Source organism: Pelodiscus sinensis, chromosome 3 (genome assembly GCF_052426305.1).
Source record: "Pelodiscus sinensis isolate ZL-2025 chromosome 3, ASM5242630v1, whole genome shotgun sequence".
Lineage (NCBI taxonomy): Eukaryota > Metazoa > Chordata > Testudines > Trionychidae > Pelodiscus > Pelodiscus sinensis.
In genome coordinates, this window is record NC_143054.1 from 109570753 (window position 1) to 109582769 (window position 12017).

General features: G+C 42.5%; 1 protein-coding gene across 4 annotated transcripts in view; it reads left to right on the plus strand.

Annotated features, from left to right (window-relative positions):
- MTHFD1L (methylenetetrahydrofolate dehydrogenase (NADP+ dependent) 1 like) overlaps window positions 1-12017 on the plus strand; it is a 266470-nt gene that overhangs the window by 173259 nt on the left and 81194 nt on the right. For all 4 annotated transcript variants that reach the window (XM_089777293.1, XM_075924433.2, XM_075924434.2 and 1 more), the window contains one exon: window positions 9561-9668. In XM_089777293.1, the coding sequence (XP_089633419.1) occupies window positions 9561-9668 (108 nt within the window). The remainder of the gene's footprint in view (window positions 1-9560; window positions 9669-12017) is intronic.

Genomic DNA, 12017 nt, shown 5'->3' on the forward strand with positions numbered 1-12017 from the left:
ATACTGCCCCTTTGTTTTGACTAATTAGAAGATTCAGGATTGAGTCCTCTGTATTTGCAAACTTATGCTACAAAAGTAAGCTAAATTGACAGAGGGCAGGCGGAGGGGGAGAAGCAGGAAATCATAGGAGAAGGAAGGGAAAGAGTTTCTTTGGCATTTCAGACTTTCCAGATTACTTCTATTTTTTCCAATATTTTTGTCAGCTTCCCATGTTAGCATGACATCCATATGTCACAAATGTGGTGTAGAGTCAAGCACAAAGGTATTTTGGAACCTTTCCAAAGACCAGCATTGGCAGAACTCAGAACGCCTTTATCAGAATCAGGGCTTTCCTGTGAAATCAAGCAAAAGGGCAACCGCTCTTAGGATACATCTACACTGCACAGCTATTTCAGGATACCTCCGGTATCCCAAAATAACTACCCCATGTCTACACAAGCCACCCATTATTTCAAAATATTTTTCGAAATAACGGGTGTGCTGTTTCACCATCCCAGTAAACCTCATTGCATAAGGATTGAGGGATGGCTCGAAATAGTGCATTATTTCAAAATTTGGCGCTGTGTAGACATGCCAAAATTCAAAATAAGCTATTTCGAAATAGATTCGAAATAAGATACGCAATTTGCGTGTCTTATTTTGAGTTTAGGGTGCCGTGTAGATGTGCCTTTAGTGACTATTCAAAGCCATTAGCACCTTCAGCAATGGTGTTCAAACTGAGCCAGGACTTTCACTGCTCTAGCAATTTTATGCTCCTGTGGCTGCTCAGCACACATGTTGATGCCCGTTCTGCCTATCTAATTTCAAGTGAAAGAGAGCTGATGACAGCCACTAGGGAGGAGCTCAGTAAAGCATCAAACAATGCAAAGACCCCAGGCAGTAGCTCTGCATTCTTTGTCTCCTCTTCAGTCTGCACCTTCAAGCCTCAGAAAACAGCAGAGAATAAGAATGAGTTGGAGTAACAGAGGAGGGGAGACAAAAGAGTGTGTACATTGAAAGTGTGTAGGAGAGGAAATGGGAGGGAAAGCAGAAGCTTAGAAAAGTGGTTTTCAGCCTGTTATCCATGGACAACTGGGGGTCTGCAGACTATTCCTAAGATTTACAAAGGGATCCATGGAGCCATATGAAATATTTTAGAGATCCACAAATGAAAAATGGTTGAAAATCACTGATCTAGACCAATAAGAGCGGCATAAAGAAGAGGGACAGAAAAGCAGTAAGACTTCAGCAGGGGAGAAAAAAACAGTTGTTATTAAAAGAGTTAGGTTTATGGGATCCTGGTTTGAAAGTATATTAAAGAAACTGGGACTAGGGATAAATAGTAAAGGGGACACGGAATGAAGTATTCCTGATGCTTTCCTTTAGAGTGACATGGTTGTATTTTTTCATTCTGAAAACTGAATGGAAGAGGTAGATAGCTGGGGGGAAGAGGGAGTTGGAGTTGAATGAACACTCTTTTTTAATATCTTCAGAGACAGCCCCGCTATTCCAAACAGTGTTCCCTCTAAGATTTTCCATATGAGAGTGGAATGAGTTTTGTCTTGTGCACCAGTATTGATGTCATGTGCTCTTTTTCTGATGTGTGCCACTGTGGCACCCATCAGTTAATAACAAAAATTTATATATAACCCTGCACCCACCCAGCGTGGCACCCAGGGTCGCTCCCACCATTCCTGCATCCATGGGTTCCCCAGCTCATACATCCCCATCCTGTGCACCCTTTACCACTAATCTGCATTGTGCCCCCTTTGCTCCTAACTTCTGCACAGTGTCCACTTCATCCCAACCTCTGTGCTTTCCTCCCAGTTGTGCCCCCCAATCCTCACCCTGTGCTTCCAGCATGTCCTGCCATGCTGCCCACCAACCCAGTAGTTTCCCCACCCCCTTTGCCCAGCAACACACATGCCTAGTTGCCCCTCACTCTCTGGCTATGGTGCCCTGGGCGTGGGCTCAGAGCAGGGGCAGCCATCGCCAGAGCAGCCATCACTGCCCACCATGTAATGGCTCTGGCCCCAACTGCCAGAACAGTCACTACAGTCTACCTTGGCCATATTTCCAGCCCTGGAGAGAGGCTGAAGCTAGGGTTAGGGCTGTGTGATGGCTGCCCAGCTGCTCCCAGGGTGAAGCAGCTGCTCCCCACATGATCCCAACCCAGAGCAGCTGAGCAGCCACTGTGCAGCCCTGCTGAGGAGGTAAGTGGGACTCAAATTCTTGTCCCACAGTCATGCACATTAGAGGGAACTATGATTCCAAGGTCACTGTATCCTTCCATTTGTCTGTTTTGTCTCTTGTTTCTTTTTGTCCAAGTCCTAATGTAAGGGAGACAGGGAATGTTTAGAGAGGGTTTTATGCTATACAGAAGAGACACCAAACCCTGAAAGGGTCGTCCGATGCTATTACAAAAGAAATTAATAATAATATTCCATTTGTCCCGTTGTTGAAAAACCTCCCAACCCTTGACTTATGACAATTTTTCACTCACTTTAAAATGCTGTTTTCTCTTCCACCCATTTGATCAAAGAACCAACTATCAACATAGCCACACTGGGAGAAAAAAAAAAAGCCTATTCCCATACTGTTATATAAACCCCTGTCTCCCTCAAGAGATTCAGTGAGAATCTGGATGTGTTTTGCACCAAATCAAAAGTTCTGAGGTTGGAAATTCTTTGTTCCCATCCCTCTTGCTTTTTTTGGGGTAGGCTCTTGACAGCTCGGCCGTTTTATATTTGTTTTTATTAAATATTTTCCCTATTCTTTGTGTGAAGCAATTTTTTGGCACAGCTGGGGCTTGAATGTTGGGGAGATGAAAATAAATCTCCAAGGCCATGGGCTTAGGTGTTGTTTCATGAACTGTTTAACTCAACTAGATATGAGCTTTTCCACAAATTAAAAAACAAAAATCTATCCTATGCCAACAGAGAAAGCATGTACAAGGGCTTGGGAATCATCTGGTCAACCAGAATATACAAATGGAATAAAAAACATATTTAAGTGTAAGGAAAAAAACGCAAAGAAATAAAAGCTTAAAAATTCGATCAGCTGTTATTTTAGCATGGTACTCTATCACCCCACAACACCTTCAACCATACTATAGTCATGTGTTTTTGCTTAGAAGTGTTCCTGATATGAAATGAGAGGGATGTATAAAGATGGTTTCATTTAGTTCAGAGATTATTATTTATTATATTTTGAGTGCATGTATAAGTTTAAAAAGCATCAATTCCAAGCACTAGGCTATTTTAAGAATTTTTTTAAATATAAGCCACATAACAAAATAACAAATCCAGGGAGTTGTTCTCATCGCAGAACAATAAACCAAGTCAACATATTATCAATATACAACTGGGCTGTGACAGAATGTTTAAAGTGTGTGAACTATAAAACGTAAAGAAGAATCAAAGGCCCAACAGCATGGACATACCCAACAGGGGTGTTTAGAAAACTTCCAGGTGTGAGCACCATCACTTTCTGCAAAATAAAAACTTAAAGATAAAATATCCTGAAATCTCTATCCCTTATACTTGTGAAGAGAGCCTTTCAAACATGATGCAAGAATGAATCAATGCAGTGCTGTTTTCTTAAATCTAATCCAAATAACTCCTGTGTTTCTGCTGCTGCTCCTACCTTTGCCAAGTTCCGCAGAGTGAAGATTGACTAGAGTCTTGTCAGTTTTCACTCAAGCTATTCAACAATGTTGGATTTGACTCTGATGCTATTTGGGAAAGGTGCTGAGGGAGAGGATTTAAAAACTAAACTGCCTAGGCAGTCTTTAAGGTTGGATGCAGCGGGGGGAGAGGGAGAGAATTATCCTTCTTCCAGGAGCCAGTGAGGTTGAATAGACTTCAAATCTGTTGGCCAGTACCTGAGACAAAGGTGGGGTTTCTGAGCAGAGTCGACACCCTGGTAAGAATATTACTATCTTTATTTTTCCTATCAGGTAAGGTAGGGAGTTGAATTCTCACCTTGAAGTTGCCCTGGAACACATTTCCTTCTCCTTTTCCCCCTTAATATTCATCTTTAAATAATAGATTTAACTCTGGCTCACTGATATCTGGTGACATTTCCAGGTATTACACATAAGAGGATAGGATTGATTGGATGAGCTTGTGGATTGGTGAGAGACTAATACGATTAAGTATACAATATTGAAAGGGGTGAGCGTCGAAGTTTTTGATGAGAAGAAAAAAGATGAAAAATGTGAAGAGAGAACATCCGAGTAGTAGAAGGAGAGAGAAAGAAAAGGGGAAGTACACTGGAAACAACTCAGAAAAATATAGCCTATGATCTACTATTATAAGAAAGCAAGTGGGGAGTCGATGAGTAAAACCAGGATGTAAGAGTCTATTATGAGTGAGAGCTACTGTAAATTACATTTCTGAATAGAAAGTATGGTGACAATGTTAAAATTAAATACATTAAATAATAAGTATGGCTCTGCCAAATTCACAGTCCATTTGGTCAATTTCACAGTAATAGGGTTTTAAAAATAGTAAATTCAATTATTTTGGCTATTTAAATCTGAAATATGGTGCTATAATTGTAGAGGGGGTTGCAACGTTATTATAGGTGAATTGCGGTTCTGCTATCCTTCTGCGCAGGGCTGGCAACAGACTTCGCTGGGTCCTGGACAAAGTGTGTGTGGGGTGGTCATTGGACAGAAGTGGTGGGGCTGAAGGAAGGGGTTAGCCTCCCCCCACTCAGCCCACAGTACTGCTCAGACTGTACTGTACAGGGCCTGGGGCTCTGGCTACTCCTACTGCTGTGATAGCTGCCCAGAGCCTCAGGCGCTTTTAAATCACCAGGCCCCGGGGCAACTGCGTTCTTTGTCGCCCTTCCCTTCCTCTCTCTCTCTTTCCCACCACTCAGATGTACCCGCCCTACCCCATCAGAGGCCCTGCTTCTGCACAGCTGCCTTCAGAGCTGGGCAGCTGGAAAGCAATAGCTGCAGGAGCCCAGTTCTGAAGGCAGAGCTGCCACCATTAGCAGCATGGAAGTAAGATGGCATGGTATGGTACTGCATGGCATGGTACTGCCACCCTTACTTCTGCACTGCTGCCTGCAGAGTCGGGTCTCAGTCAGCAGCCATCACCAACCAGCCACCTCTGAAGGAAGACTGCAGAAGTAAGGCTGGCATGCTATGGAATTACCACCTTTACTTCTGTGCTGTGGCGGGCAGAGTGTTGCCTTCAGATCTGGCCATCCTGCCAGCAACCACCACTCTCCAGCTGCAAGCAACTCAGGAGTAAGGATTGCAATACCGCAACCTCACTAAAATAATCTTGTGACACTCCCCTCCTCCCTCACCACAACTCCTTTTTGTGTCAAAACTCCCAATTTGGAAAATGCTGTTCTTCCACATGAAATCTGTATAGTACATGGTAAAAGCACAGAAAAATCCAGATTTCACAGTCCGTGATATGTTTTTCATGGCTGAATTTTGTAGGCCCCTAGTAATAAGTAGTACCAAGCTGTGATATTCTTTTGGAGTGACATGCTGGTGGGACAGAGGGCACATAGCAGCCCTGGCTAATTGTTTAATCCTTGGGCTAGTAGGTGTTGGGAAATTTTTCAAGCCTAGCTCACTAGCAAAGGTAATGAGATCTAGATTTCTTTGAATGACACTGATTATTATAACTTGGTTTGGTAAATGTGGATCCCTACACCCATCAGTTACAAGAGCTAGCCCTATGAATGTTGTTGCTAACATCATTAAAAGTACTGGCTCCTACACTGCAATATGCTGAATGCTCTCAACTTCTGTTGAATTGCCATAGCATCTCTGACTATTATTGCTCCTTACCGCTGTTTAAAATTCTGTTTGCCTCTTAGAATTCTCTTAACAATGCCCTCTCAATATCCTTTCCCTGATTTGGTGCCTCTTGTTCACCAGAGTTCTTGCAACATAGGATGCATCCAGTTTCTTCTGACTAGTCCTCTCCACTTAGAAAATTCTGTCTTGCTGGATTTTCTGCAATCATTTCAGTATGGAAGAGAAACAAGAAATTCGGTGTTAATTCTAATTTTAACTGGCAAAGTTCATAGCCTAAAGCCTTTGTTATGAAAAAACAGTTTTGGCTATCATTGTTTCTCTGAATGGCCAGGTGTTTGTAGATATTACTTAGTGACCCTATTGGAGTTACAGGAATTTAGTAATAAAGCATTTGATAACTTAGTGTCATTATTTTCTCAACAAAGCCTTCTTAAAAAGCAAATACAAGGAAAATAATGAACTATTAACATGTTATGCAGACATCCTGCTTGCTGCTGTGGTAAATCAGTGAAAACTGACTTCAATTAGTAGAACTTCAATCTAGACAAATACTGTTTTTTGTTGTTTTAATTGAATCAAGTGTATTCATCATGCACTGTATCTTGTGGTTTCTATTTAGATAATAGTTAAAAACATTACATTCAATTGTTTAGCTAGTCTATTTAGAATATAAGTCATGGAGGAAAACTTCTAGTTCCAAAGTCTGAACTGGCATTAAATAGAGATAGCCATGGTCTCTAATATCTTTTGAGATGCCCAAATAGTATACTCCTTTTTTAGAAGATTTGTTTTAGATAAACAGGGGTATCCTGCACTCAGTACAGTGCCCCTCAAACTCAAGCAAAGTGTGTGTGAGAACAAGCTCAGAGCTGATTAGAGAGCTCCTAGTTTGCTCCTGCCAGGACCGTGCTTAGGCCAAACTGGATGTGCACAAGTTAAGTTCTATGCCATTCTGAAAATAGGCTCAGGCATATATGCAAGCCCACAGCCATTAGCCTCCCCACTGGTGTGTACGTGTCTTATGACAGCCTCTTCCACCTTTGAAAATAGTGTGTGTAAAAGTTCCCATTTGCACTCACACATTCTTGTAGTTTGTTTCCTCCTGGCCAAATGTTCAAAAATGTGGGCATTTTCATTACCCAAGAGTAGTTTAAAAAGAAGCTTGAGGAGTACAGGAAGTCCCCGGGTTACGTACAAGATAGGGACTGTAGGTTTGTTCTTAAGTTGAATTTGTATGTAAGTCAGAACTAGCACATATTGTAGGGGAAACTCTAGCCAAACATTTCTCCAGAGCTCAGTTTTATTCTCCCACACCTCACTTCCCTCAGTCCTGCAGACCAGGGAGACGCGGAGCGGTTTTTCTTGCCACGGAGGACGCGGGCAGCGGGACCGCGGCGCGTCTCGGCGGTCTGCTGGGGGGGGGGGGGGCAGCTAGTGCGGGGTTGCCTCACCCCATTTGTAAGTAGGGATCCGATGTAAGTCGGATTCATGTAACCCGGGGACTGCCTGTACTCTAAATTCTTACGAAGCAGTATACTGTTTTATTTCATACCACTCCGTTGACAGGCTTGGACTCAATCCTGCAAGTTTTTGAGCAACTTCTGGGAGCAGCAGGACACCCTCTGCCCTGACTAAAGTAATCAGCATTGGTAGTAGACAACACCTGGCAGGAATAGGCCCTTTGTTTAGAAATTTTAAATATGGTCACTTGAGGAATAAGTACAAGAATTGTCTTGGAATGGCCTGTTTCTGGAGAAATAGTCTGCAATATTGTAAAGCAAATACAGTTTGACTCTAAATGAACAGCACTGCCTTTTGAGAAGTTTATTGTGACTGTAACACATTCTGCTGCTTTAAAAAAAAGTTAAAAACCAGACAAAAGCAACAGGAGGCTTTCTGTTCTCTGACAGTCAGCTTATTGACAGTAGACAGTGGAATGTTTTCTTGTGCTGTGGTTTACTTGGCTGCATCCAGTCAGCACCCAAAAGACAGTTAACAGAGATATTTTGCATTTTTTTCCTCTGTATTTATAACTGCAGCTGACATAAAAGTATCATAATAATGGTCATGGGAGAGGTTTAGTCTCATGATGGCTATCTATGCCAGCTGAAGTATTCCACTCAGTTTAGTGTTGCTAGGATATTTATGATGCATTATCTCCAACCTTTATTAAATTTTATTGAACTGGTTGGAATCTGTTAGAAAGCCTGAAGTCAAGAATGTGACATAATCCCATGCAATTAAACTGCATTAGCCAGGTAGTCTTCATGTTCAAAAGATATCCAGTGGCATGGTTTTCATTAGACCCCATTTTACCAGACTCTTGGGGGGGGGAGCAGGGAAGTCAAACCCCTTTTGTGCAATTGATATATAAGTAATAGTAAGTGTAATATCTTTAAAGGGACACTGGATCTCTGAAACAAAAGCTGATGCACACAAGCTCTGTGTGCTAGTATTCATGAACTAAATTCTTGACTCCGAGAGTGAAAATATTTATGCTTTAAAAGCTTAGGGAAAATGAGAGGTTACCAGGACCTTCTTTACATTTTTTGAATTATTGTTATTTACCTGTTTTCACCTCTTCATGTACTTACTTTAAAAGAGATCTGAAGGTTTCATGGTAAAACTTTTAAAATTGGACACTTATCAAGTTAAACGTGATTTTAAAATACAACTCAAGAATAAGTTGTGCTTCTATAACTAGAACTATGAAAATCTGTGGGTATCCACTTTATATCTGTGGTTATCCTCATTCGCAGATGTGGATGCGGATATCCGCAGCTCATTTTTGTGGATGTGGATACAAATTTTGTATCTAAAACCCTATAAATTTGCGGATATCTGCATTTTATCAGTGGGTGTCTGCATCCAAATTTTGTATCTGCACCAGGCTTTAGGTATAAAACCTTTCCTCCAACGATTTCATGGTGCTTTACAAAATTAGTGCTTACAAGTGGGAGGGAAAGCAGGAGAGGAGAGAGTCTGAAAGAATTTTGGTCAATACATTATTGACCACTATATGGTACCCTACTACTGTCTAAAGTTCCTTTTTATTCCTGAAGAGCATTCACTACTACTCAGTGTCCTGTCGTATTAATTGCAGTTTTTGTTAATCATGATATCAAACACAATTATGTAGTGATTAGGTCTATTTGGAGCCCCAGTACATAGTTGTTGGGAGCCCTACCCTCTCCCATTTCAGTTTTACACAGACATTTTAGAGCCCCCCCCCCCCCCAAGTCCTGATTTAATTCTCCCTTTGTCTCCCCTCTATCCTAGTCAACCATAGTAATGTTCACAATAATCCACTGCAGCTTTTTGGCTCATGTCAACTCCTGCTTCTTAAAACTAAGCCAAGAATTTTCTCTTTTCTTGGAGGCCTGCAAATGAAAAGTAAATTTATATTATTTTGTTTGTGAGACTCCCTTGCACCCCGGGATCCCTTCTGAGATGATATTCCAGTCCCCACTATTTTGGGATTTCTGCCAGAGGGAAGGGGAATCAGAGGCTGTGCCCTCTGTCTGGCTATTATTGCCTGGTTTGGGGGCTGCACAAATCATCTATGGCTTCCATCCTCCCAGAACTGAAGATCAGCCAGAACCATTTTCCACCCTGCATACTCATGCTGTATAGTACTTTTTCCATTACAAAGGCCCTCCATTTAGCAGAGGACACCTGCTAAATCTAGACTGAAACTGATTGAGAGGCTTGGACAATCTCTCAGTACAGAGTATCTGATTCCCTTAATGACCTCTGTTAATATTTTTTGCACTTTTCTTTGTTTCTACAGCTTCCTATTATTGAAAAAATAAGGATTATTGCTCAGAAGGTTTATGGTGCTGATGATATAGAATTGTCTCCTGCAGCGCAATCTCAAATCAACCGTTACAGCCAACAGGTAAAAGTGCCATCAAAGTCTACAGTCAAGAACACTTGATTCTCCATAGTCTTGCACGTTTTATACTTATGTAGATGGAGTACAAAAGTGACCATTTTAGGGCTTGTCTACATGGCAAAGTGCATTAAAAAGGTGTGATTTGTAAAGTACGCTAATGCAGTTAATGTTAATTGCTTTGGACAAGACTATGTACCTGCAAATCATCAGGGCCCAAAAGGAACAAACAGAACACATGTAGAGTCATAGAAATGTAGTGCTGTAAGGAACCTCAACACCTCCTCAAGTCTATTTCCCTGAAGTATGGCAGAACCAAATAAACCTACAACATCCATGACGCATGTTTGTCAACTGATTTTCAAATGATTGCTACGATGGGGACTCCACAACCTCCCTTAGAAGCCTATTCAAGAGCTGAACTACCCTTATAGTTAGAAAATTTGTCCTAATATCTCACCCAGCAATGGGCAACTTAGGCAAGTGTGTGGATTGCCCTCTTTCATCTCAGTGGACTGCAAGATTGTCATAACCAAGACGATCTCCTGGGATATAGCAGTTTTGCTAACTGTACTTGCATACCTAGAATTTGTGGGGTGTGCCAACTGAACCATAGCAGTGCTTTGATTAGATGTACTGCCCTCAGTCAGTGATGTATGAAATCAGCATGCACCTTGCTTTGCATGTGTGTCACTACAGTAATACTGTTATGCAAAATATCACACAAATGGAAACCAGTGGAATCTGGCAACTCTGTGTGTGGGCAACAGTAAACAATACGTCTCTCAGGCCACATATAGAACCCTGATGGGCCACAGGTTGCCCACCACTGGTGTAACCATAGGTTCCCAAACTGGGGGGTGTGCCCTCCCTGAATGGGCATGAAGAAATTCCAGGGAGGGCTCAAGACGACCCAGTCCCATCAATTTCCTCCCCCCCCTCCCCAAGAAAGAGCCGGTCCATCAAGTTTTGCTGCTATTTTGGGGGGCGGGGTACGTGAGGGTTTCTCAAAAATCAAGAAGGGGACATGATGCCGAAAAGTTTGGGAACTACTTGGTGTAACCTAAATCTCCTATTTTGTAAATTAAACACATTATTTCTGGCCCTACCTTCAGTAGACATGGCAAACAGTTGAACACCGTTTATAATTTTTGTTGCTGTCTGGATTCTTTCAACTTCGTCTACATCTTTCCTTAAGTGTGATGCCCAGAACTAGACACAGTATTCCAACCAGGGCCTTAGCCCCATGCTGAGTAGATTAGGGCAGTTACCTCCTACTTCTTAGGTAATATAACACTCTTGTTACTACACCTCAAAATCATATTCATCTTTTTTGCAGCTGCATCATATTGACAACTCCTATTCAATATGTGATCCATCATCATCCCCAACAGTGCTAGCACCTAACCAGTTATTGCCCATTTTGTAGTTTATGCATTTGGTTTTTCTCCTCCTCTAACTGCAATACTTTGGATTTGCCTTTATTGAATCACCAACCCTGCAATTTGTCAAGGCCCATTTTGAATTTTAAAGTGCTTGCATCCCTCCCATCTTGGTGTCATCTGAAATTTTTATAAGCATAATCTCTATTCTGTTATCCAAGTCATTAATGAAAATGTTGAGTAGTACTGGCTCCAGGACTGACCCCTGTAGAACTCAACTAGATATGTCCTCCCGATTTGATTAAAAAAAAAAAACTTTTGATAACTGTTCTTTTAATATAGCCTTTGAACCAGTTGTGTACCTACCTTATAGTCATTTCATCTAGAGCACATTTCCCTAGTTTGCTTATGAAAATATAATGTGGAACTATGTGAAAAGCCTTACTAAAATCAAGTTATATCATATTTACTGTTTCTCCTTGTGGCGGGATTACGGGTGTGAGCACCGCTCCCCTTCTTCCCCTGGGAGGTGGGGGGGAGGGCTCCGCGAACCCACAGCCTTGGGTTTGTCCAGTGAATCCCTAAGCAGGGTCTGCCTGCGGTAGAATGGATGGGTGCGACCGCCCCTCTGCCCTAGCCGGCAAAGGGGGTTCAGCGGACCCTCCACCACATCACCCCTAACGGGGCTAGAGGTTTAGCCCGATCACGGGCCTTGGGGTCCTTGCCCCTGTCCCACCCCTTCAACGGGCGGTTATGCGTCCGTAGGGCTGGGGTGTGACCACTGTCCTCACACTGCTCTCATCGCAAGAGGTTAGGTTACTTGGGATGCTTTCGTGCGTGTGGGGAGTGGGGGACCTGGGCCCTCTCTCTCCTCCGGGTCCCAGCCCGGGGCCCTAAGTGGAGTATGGTGTCATTGAGCCACCCTCCACGGCAGATGGGGCCGAGGCCCTAAATTCGCCTGCCCACGGGTGCC